Source organism: Atta colombica, unplaced genomic scaffold (genome assembly GCF_001594045.1).
Source record: "Atta colombica isolate Treedump-2 unplaced genomic scaffold, Acol1.0 scaffold47, whole genome shotgun sequence".
NCBI classification, from domain to species: Eukaryota; Metazoa; Arthropoda; class Insecta; order Hymenoptera; family Formicidae; genus Atta; species Atta colombica.
The window spans coordinates 3392303-3402319 of record NW_017259536.1 but is presented as its reverse complement, the minus strand read 5'-3'; the positions used below and the strand labels follow the sequence as shown (position 1 = coordinate 3402319).

General features: G+C 33.3%; 2 protein-coding genes across 2 annotated transcripts in view; one reads left to right on the top strand and one right to left on the bottom strand.

The window, feature by feature from the left end:
• The first annotated feature begins 367 nt into the window (after positions 1 to 367).
• On the top strand, positions 368 to 7502 carry LOC108691607 (eukaryotic peptide chain release factor GTP-binding subunit ERF3A). Its single transcript, XM_018199441.1, has 7 exons — positions 368 to 1069; positions 2329 to 2516; positions 2663 to 2783; positions 2911 to 3373; positions 3601 to 3907; positions 6126 to 6558; positions 6711 to 7502. The coding sequence occupies exons 1-7, from the start codon at positions 760 to 762 to the stop codon at positions 6752 to 6754; spliced, it is 1866 nt and encodes a 621-aa protein (XP_018054930.1). The 5' UTR covers positions 368 to 759; the 3' UTR covers positions 6755 to 7502.
• Positions 7503 to 7877: 375 nt separating this feature from the next.
• The window catches only part of LOC108691477 (acyl-CoA synthetase short-chain family member 3, mitochondrial), a 29235-nt gene continuing 27095 nt past the window's right edge, over positions 7878 to 10017 (bottom strand). The window contains exons 12-13 of the mRNA XM_018199235.1: positions 9195 to 9370; positions 7878 to 8531 (exon numbers count right to left, since the gene is read on the bottom strand). Coding sequence (XP_018054724.1) covers positions 8436 to 8531; positions 9195 to 9370 — 272 coding nt within the window. The 3' untranslated portion in view covers positions 7878 to 8435. The remainder of the gene's footprint in view (positions 8532 to 9194; positions 9371 to 10017) is intronic.

The following is a 10017-nucleotide window of genomic DNA, read 5'->3' as shown; positions in this document are numbered from 1 at the left end:
TATAATCATATATTATTACTACATTATTACATATTATTATTTTAGCATATAATTTATAATTTATAATATAAAGTTAAAAATTTTTTATTCAACAATCAATTATACATTCCTACGCTGATTCCAATAAAAAATCGCAGGTAAATGTGAACGTATATTTTCGACCACGTGCAAACGGAGTAGACTTGTCCAGCAGAGTAAAATGGATAAATTTGTCCAGCGTTCTTGCTCGTAATTGGCTCGCGGCAGCCGCGCGGCTACCGACCACTATGTGGCGCGACGATAATTCTTGCGATATTTTTCGATTGTGGTACTTCCGGTCGAAGTGCGGTGGTAGTAGCAAGCACCACCAGCAGCACCACCAGCAGCACTATCATCAGCAGCAACGAAGCAGACCACGGGGGACGCACGCACGTACGCACGCGGAGTAGCGATCGTACGCGCGTGTATGCGGTGTGTGTGTACGCGAAAGAGTGCGCTGAAAAAATAACTATTTTTTTAAGACCCGTCTCGAGTCCGGTAACCTCCGACGGATCATCGGATCAGAATCGGAACGCGCAGTGGTTTGTTGCGGCGTGTGCAACTCCTCGTGTCCCGATCTCTCTCTTACTCTCTCTTTCTCTCTCTTTCTCTCTCTTTTTCTCTCTCACACACACACACTCTCACTTCTCTTTCTTTCCCACTCTCCCTCGCGAAAGAATCGTATTATCCGTTTAGCCTAGCGGGCCGGCAGTGTGTTGTGCGCCGAAACAACTGATTAATATGGCGAATAGCATAGCACCAGACTCGTGGGAACAGCAGGCGGACACGAATGGCGACATCGTCGGCCCGCCTACGTCGCAGGACAAGTCCATCGAGAGCAAGTTCTCCACCCTGAATGTCAACGCCGCGGAATTCGTGCCTTCTTTCTGCATCAACTCGTCGCCGCAGAGCAACGTCACCGCGACCACGACGGCCGACAGCAGCCCCTGCAATGTCGCCGCCACCGCCTCCTCCGCCGTGTCCGCCACCGCCTCCGCCGCCGTAATGAATACCGTAACCACCACCTCCGTGCCCGTCGAGATACATCATGGTCAGTCACTTCAGCTGATTTCCGGATTTTGTCCCGCGCTCTGTTTTTACTGTACTGTCGCGTGTTGTCACACCACGCACGCGGCCTCCTTGTTGTCACTAACCCCCTTCGTCGTTACACTCTTCCTGTCCTCTCTCCTGGATTCCCATCTTCACAGAATGATTGAACGTGTGACAGAAGATTACGCACACTTCTTCGTATATCGTCACGTTTCCATCAATCCCATGATGTCCTGGTTGTATTTGAACATTGGTCTTTTAGGTACCATATGGTCTCATTTATATATGAGATACTCCTCCATTCTGACCTTTATGTCAGACTACGACTCTTCTTTTTTATGTTGATGTTAATTGCTGAATATGTTTAGTTACATGATTATTGAAATTGGATACATGGGATCTTATGATCAAACTGTAATACGAGAAACAAGACACAGTGGAAGGAAGGAATTGTCGTTGCGTACTTTATCGCTGCTAGATGTTTCATTACAATTGTTTCTGCTTAATGATGTTTGGTTGCTTTGTATCTGAGTGTCATACCATATTCGACATGCTTTGTTTCAAAATTCAAAGTTTTTTCATCAATATTAGGATCTTTAGTATTTGTAACACAAAAAATTTGTCATGTTTGATCTATGTGTCTGTTTTTTAACACAATTAATAAAATATCTTGCTAAAGTTAGGACAAATATTTTAAGAACATATTGTGTACAACGTTGATGATAAATGTACATCAAACTGATAGCTTCCTTTTTAACCTTTGTAACAAAGAGATTACGACTCGGCTTGAACTTTTATATCACATTTGCAATGTATTTTTTATTACTTTAGAAAGATTCAGAAATATTTTTATTTTTATCTGTAGATTATATATATCATAAATATTTGATATAAAAAAAGAGTAAAATTAATCAAGTAATTAGTGAATTTTATATTTAATCATAATATAGGTTATCAAATTATATAAAAATTAATATTTAAACTGAGATAAAGTAGGTTCTATGTGAATTTTATATTTTCATAATATAAGTTATATTTTCATAATATAAGTTATCAAATTATACAAAAATTAATGTTTAAACTGAGATAAAGTAGGTTCCATGTAAGTTGATTGATATGCACATATCATTATCTAATCAAATTCTTTTTTAATCTGTTATCTTTATCAAGGACTTTCTCTTAGAAGTCTCTCAGTATCTCTTTGTTATTTTAGAAGTCTTATTCTACAGATTCGGTTTGAATTATGTTTTTTTTTTATAGGAAATTCTACTCCTGTTGTTCTGGCAGATCCAATTGGCAGTCGAGTTGAGGAACCTCCTGCTGGGGGAGGGGCTCCACCGCCGAACGTCAATGACCAACTAAATACCAGCCCGGAACATCAACCTGCAGATTCTTGGGAAGAAGCAGCAGTCGATGGAGATCCTCTACTTACTCCAGAAAACGAAGAAGTAAGTATAAATTTAACTGAAAATGTGAAAAGTTCAAAAAGGCAGCGATATTCTTATTATATAGTGTCCTAAATAAGTTACAGTTGACTTTTGATGAATTTTTTAAGCATTTATTCTATTATTATCATATTTAATATTATTTCTAGGCTGATAATGATGAGGACGAAGAATTGGTTGTTAAAGTACCCAAAAAGAAACCTGTCAAAGTTGCAGAAGACACTAAAAGCAAAAAGGAACATGTTAATGTTGTTTTCATAGGTCATGTAGGTAAGTAGTAAATTTATGAAAAATATAATTGGAATATAAAAAAAAATGTAGTAGGAAACTTTACAGAAGAATTATTGATAATTTTTTAATAAAATTATCATTATTAGATATATCTGGTGTTTTGCAGACGCTGGGAAATCAACTATTGGAGGTCAGATCATGGCGCTTACGGGGATGGTGGACAAACGTACCTTAGAGAAATACGAGCGGGAAGCGAAAGAAAGAAGTCGAGAAACATGGTACTTAAGTTGGGCGCTGGACACAAATCAAGAAGAGAGAGAAAAGGGCAAAACTGTGGAAGTAGGCAGAGCCTACTTTGAGACAGAACGAAAGCACTTTACAATATTAGACGCACCTGGCCATAAAAGCTTTGTACCGAATATGATTGGTGGCGCGGCGCAAGCCGATTTAGCAGTCCTTGTTATTTCCGCGAGGAAAGGTGAATTTGAGACGGGCTTTGACAGAGGGGGTCAAACGAGAGAGCATGCTATGCTTGCTAAAACCGCGGGTGTCAAGCATTTGGTTGTATTAGTAAATAAGATGGACGATCCTACTGTTGAGTGGGACGAGGGTCGATACAATGAATGCAGGTATACATTGAATGCAAGATTTAGAAATAAAATACGTATAGATTTTGTCAAATATATGTTTTCGAAAGATTTCATTCAAAAAACTAATTGGAAATAATTTCAGAATTACAGAGAAACAAATTATTAAGATCGGTTTTATTCTCCTTTATTTTTATTCATTTTGATAATAATAAAATTGTGCATTCTCTACTCACATGAATAGAAAAAAACGTTAATATATCTTTCAGGGATAAGATACTGCCATATCTCCGTAAACTAGGATTCAATCCTGCGAAAGATCTTACATTCATGCCAGTTTCTGGTCAGCTCGGTATCGGCTTAAAGGATCCAATACCTGAACATCTCTGTAATTGGTATAGTGGCCCTCCATTCATACCTTTCATCGATTCGCTACCCTCGCTTAATCGTAAAAGCAATGGACCTTTTATTATGCCGATTGTTGACAAATATAAGGATATGGGGACAGTAGTTATGGGCAAGGTTGAAGCGGGAGAAGCTAAAAAGGGACAGTCATTGCTCGTCATGCCAAATAGGGTATGTATATATTTTTTTAAATAGAAATAATTTCCTATTTTTGATCAAAACGGATCTTAGTGCTTAATAATACTAAATGTAAATTTTTGCAAATATATTATTTCAATTTTAAAAGTGAAAAATGTAAAAAAAGCCCACAAAAATCACCCCAAAAAAGCCCAAGCATCAGAGCCTACATCAGCTGTTCGAATGCACAGAAAATTCTTTATTTCCGTGTATAATAAAACGAATAAAATATACATTTCGATCCTTCAATTCGGGTTCTTATCAATATAAAATATAAATCGAAATTACATAAATAATGCAAATTCCAAGTTGATGATTCCCGACAATTTAGTTTGTTCATCTTTATCCAAATGCTAAATTAGCTATGTAATGAATAGCCCAATGATTATCAAAAATATTAACTTATACAATAATAATATAAAAATAATTTACATAAAGTAAAACGAAGTATACATTGCGTCACTAAGTAGAATCACATCGCTCATCAGATTGTTAGATTTGCTGTCTATTCAAATGAAAACGAAAAATTAGAGAATTATTAAAATCATTTCTGTTTGAATTTTCAAATCAATTTGCATGTAAGCATTGTCTCTCGACTACTCAACGTAAAGATCTTGTGGTATTGATAGTCAGAGATACAATGAGAGTCAAAATAATAAAGTCATGCAATTATTGAAATAAAAATAAAAATAAGAACAAAAAAAGATAAAACCAATATCACAATTCCGTAAAAAAATATATAGTGGATCTAAAGAATATATATATTATTCTGTAAATTCAAACTCTATTTCTGTTGCTTTATATGGATCGCTTCCGAAATCAGTTTTTTATTAAGTATCTTTTCCTTGTCTAATATCTTGATATTTTTCCAATCAAAATCATATTGATAACTAATTCTGTGTTTTGTTATTACGGAATGCTGTGCAGTGTTTCAATTTATGTGATTTCTATGTTCATTTATGCGTATCTTCAAACATCTACCTATTTGGTCCACATATGATGCTTCACAATCTTGACAATCAATTTTATATACAATGTCTGTGTGAGGTAGCTTAGGACGAATATCTGTATGATCCCTGATGAATTCCCTAAGATTATTAATCCCTTTATATGCTATGTGTATTAAGGAATCTTTTTAAAAAAATTTTTTGATCTTTTCTGATAAAAGTAATATAAAAGGTATTGTAAAAACTTGTGATTAATTTTATCTTCATTATTGTTGTCTTATTTGTCTTATTTGTATTACCCTGGTTATTTCATTGTTTAAATCTTTTTGACAACTTATTTTTGATTTCAGAAAATATGAATGGATATCCATTGTTTAAAAGAATTTTAATTATTAATTCGCGTATATTTTATTTGTTTTATTACATTCACACAAAAATAAAGAATTTTCTGTACATCCGAACAGTTGATGTAGGCTCTGATGGGCTTTTTTATATTTTTCACTGATAGATTCTTTCGAGCCTCATTTTATATATCAATTTTATAACCTGCGCGCTGATAAGATTTGTCAAACTTAAAATACAATGACAAATTAAAGCTGAAATTAATATCTCAAATTAGATTGATTATTCATTTTAATTAAGATACTTATTAGCTTCACTATTAAAATAAACGATTAATCTAATTCGAGAAATTAATTAAAGCTTTAATTTGCGATTGTGTTTTAAATCCGAAAAATCTTATCGATGCGTAGTTTATAAAATATGTTTTTATCAAAAATTTGCATTTAGTATTATTAAGCACTAAGATCTACTTTGACCGAAAAGGATTATTTCTATTAACTGATTTATCATCGATTTAATTTTGATTTATAATTATATATATATTTTTTGTTTCTGAAATTAATTTATATTTATATAATTATATATATTTTTTGAATATTAATTTATATTATTCTAAATCTAAATTATATTTTACATTAGTATAAAATGTTGATTTCTGTTAAATTTCCTTCTAAAATTTCCTAAATTTCTTAAGAAAGTGATTAACAAACTTTTCTATACAAAAAGCCTATCAACCAATTTACTTTATTGTTTTAACAATAAAAATGATTTTATATAGAATTCTAACTGATACAACGATTTGCTCCAATTTAATATAGAAAAATTGTAATATTTTCTTTATTATGTAATTTTTAATGCTTCATATTTTATAGCCTAAGTAAGATAATGTACGTTTATGAGAATATTTTGTTTAAAATTTGCAGACGGCAGTAACGGTGGACCAGCTATGGTCGGACGACGAAGAAGTAACGTCTGTCGGACCTGGGGAAAATGTCAAGATCAAACTAAAAGGTATCGAAGAGGAAGACGTCAGTCCCGGATTTGTTTTATGCGACAGTAATAATCCTATAAAGACCGGCAAGGTCTTCGACGCGCAGGTAGTAATTCTCGAACACAAGAGCATTATTTGTGCGGGATATAGTGCAGTCATGCATATTCATTGCGCCGCTGAGGAAGTCACAGTAAAGGCGCTGATCTGTCTGGTGGATAAGAAAACTGGCGATAAAAGCAAAACGAGGCCGAGGTTCGTCAAGCAAGATCAGGTGGCTATAATGAGAATTGAGTGCGCGGGAGTTATATGTCTCGAAAGATTCAAGTTATTCCAACAAATGGGCCGTTTTACTCTTAGGGATGAAAGTGAGTACTGATGATAACTCAGCGACTTTTTTTCCTCTGTCACTATCGTTTTTTCTTTTATTTGCGATAATTTTTACGATGTATATACTTATGTAATTTCTTAATTTTATTACTTATGTAATATATAAATGTATATACTTATATAATTTCAGATAAAACTATCGCAATTGGCAAGGTGCTGAAAGTCGTCGAGTAAAAGAAAAAAAAACTTGCTTAAGTGTTACGACAGATTAATAATAAAGAAAAAAAAAGATCATTATTTCAATGTGACAAATATGTGACGATGCAAGGCGAGCACACGAGATATTAAGTAAACCGAACGGGCATGATGAAATCCGGGCGAATTAGTAATAATGTAACATATTACACACAACTCACATACTATGTACCGCAGAGCTATACAAACAATACATGCGTCCACGTGCTATGACGCGACGGGTAATGGGGTGGGGGGTGGGGGGAAACGGGGAGAAGGGGAAAAAATATTTATAGCCTGATACAAGAGCAAATAGATTCGATTATATAGATAAGGAGACCTACACAATCGAAACAAACAAACTCAAGAGCGTGTGTTCCTTTTATTAGATAAACTGAACGACGGCAACTTGCATTGGAATAATTATAAATGAATGATGATCAAATAATAACTGAGTCTCCTTGATAATAAAACAAGAAAAACACGATATTTTTATTCTTCTGAGGTGCGATACACGGAAGTGGGAGTAAGATTGATATCGATTGCAGAAATTAACATTTAAGGAAATATATGATTAATATTATAATTATTATTGAATAATTATTATTAAAGTGGTGGTAAGAGTTGAAAAAAGAAATTTATTGAATAAATCAACAAAATAGTGTTACACAACAATTTATAATTATAAAATTAATATTACAATTATTATTATACTGTTTCTTATTATATTGTCATTAAAAACAAATTTGCAAAAAAATGTGCCCTGATAATTTTAATAGGGATGTGGATGTACGTCACTGTACATTCCTACAGTATGACGGATTTCCTATGTATATTTTTTCAAATCAAAAAATGGATAGTAGTTAGTCGAATTTGCAAATATTCAAGGCGCACAAATGCGTCCCGCGCTCCGCGCGTGTTTTATTTTCGTCTAGAATATTTTATTAAAATAGTTTTCACTGATGATCTATCTCTAAACTGTTGAAGCTCATTAAAATCGTTCGATAACAAACAAGCAAAAATGCACTAACTTAATTGTCTTCTAAATTTTTTCTCTTTTTTAAGAGAATATTTTTTTAATAGAATCTATTTTCTTAAGGGAATATATTATACATATATTATATATCTGCGAATTCATTGGATATATAGATTCCTCGCACTTGACGCGCAAAAATGAAAGTTTTATTTGCTCGAATTATTCGATGATTTTTGTACATTCCCATTTTTGTACATTTCCTTACTACTAAAATCGATCATTAATCGATATCGAATAAAATAGACAACTTCAAGATGATGGACCTATCCTTTTTTTTTATTACACTTGCACTTTTTTCTCAACAAACAGGTTATTTTACTTTCCGTGCATGTGAATTTCTTAATATACGTCTTAATATACATTTCGGTTAGAGTAGAGAAAATACGTTAGAAAATGAAAAGAAAAATACGGATATTAAATTGATTTTCTCTCTCTCTCTCTCTCTCTCTCTCTCTCTCTCTCTCGCCTTCCCGCATTCATGCTTGTCCAGTTCCGATCACAACAAGATTGGACATCCTGCAATCGGAAAGAGATAGATCGCCGCGCTTGAATTGTGACATCCTCAGTTTTCAGGTTTCTTCTTTTTTTTCCCCCCCATTTTCTCTCACATTGCGCGCGCGGAGGAATCATTGACTTAAAAGACGGTCATTGCGGATCTGGAGCTAGTTTCGCGTAGCCAAGCTTCTGGAGCACCTTCTTGATCTCGCGAAATACTGTTGGATCCTCGATCGTGCTCGAAATCTGAAAAGTCAAGTTCAAGTTAGGGACGACGGAAGGAGAAGCGGCGGGTGGGGTAAGTTTTTCAAATTTAAAGGAAGATTCTCTTCAAATATCGCATTATCAATCTTTCTCTCGACGTAATATATTAAAATATTAATACATTCCTTTTGCATTTCGCTCACTGACGATATATACTCGTAAAATCCGGCTAAACACAAAAGTAACAGCCCAGTATGCAGAATATCTAAAATCTATAAGACATAACTTCAAGATATTTTTCAAAATTTCTTATGAAATATCTTTAGCTAAAGCTTTAGATTTTTGAGACTTTTCGTAAATTAAAACAAGTTAATTAAAACAAGTAATTTTACTTTTATAACAACTCTCTCCTTTAAAAAGCCAGATTTATGCGATTGGATCAATTTAGACTCGTGGTTTTAGTATTAAAGATGTTTCTTAAGGATATTCTGCTAACATCATCACAAAAATGATATAAATTTGTAAACCAATTAAAGAATTTTACAAATAGCTACAGAGTTGCCTTCTTTGCTGAATGCTGCCAAATTACTTTTATGTTTGGTGAGATAACGAACGACTTCACATCGAATTCGCGACATTTGAATTTCGATTGATTCTGTTCGGCGCGTAATAAGTGTGCTTCTGTCGTGTAATTTACGGTCTTACTTTGACTTGCTTCGATCGCGCCAACGTAGCGATTGCTTTCCGGATTATTTTCCCCGATCGCGTTCTGGGTAGCGCAGTAATGGCGGCGACGGTGCGAAAAGACGCGATCGGTCCCAACATCTTCCTCACACGAGCGATTAGCTCTTGATTTATCTCTTCTTCATTGCTTGTCGCATCTGAAGAAGAATGATCCTTTTGTTAATCCTATTGTATATTAATAATTCACACATACTCGATCTGCTATTATTAATTTAGGGCGACCAAACTTCCATCAACTTAATTGAGGATTAATTAAATAGAATTATTGAGAGTGAAACTCATCATCTTAATTTCTATCTTAATCTCTATCTTTCCTCTTTCGTATATGTCAAATAATAAAAAAATAAATAATTTTTTTACATTAAAATAATATGGATGTTAATAAATTAATTGGAGTATATTCCGATTGTTATATGATACTACTATTAAATTTTAATTAACGTATATATAATGGATGATTAATTCAATTGATAGAATTGCTCGCAGTAAAATTACTAATTATATGATTTATCTCTAATCAAATATTTCTTTCCATAAAAAAAGATTAATAATTCTAAATCAATAAGAAATGAATGTCTTAAAGAAAATTATTAAATAATTATGTAGATATCACTTGATAAGTTAATCAGGATTGAATTTGGATTTTGATTGAAATTACTATTTCAATATTGAGTTAATAAATTGAAATTTATTACGGAAAAATTTTTTGAAATATTTATTTAACTAAATATACAGATCTAAAAATTATTAAGTATGTTGAATCATCTAAATAATTATGTACAAA

Coding starts and splice junctions, on each gene's coding strand:
- LOC108691607 (XM_018199441.1), top strand. CDS start 760: ATGGCGAATAGCATAGCACCAGACTCGTGGGAACAGCAGGCGGACACG. Junction 3,908..6,125: donor TGCTCGTCATGCCAAATAGG/GTATGTATATAT, acceptor TAAAATTTGCAG/ACGGCAGTAACGGTGGACCA. Junction 6,559..6,710: donor TTTTACTCTTAGGGATGAAA/GTGAGTACTGAT, acceptor ATATAATTTCAG/ATAAAACTATCGCAATTGGC.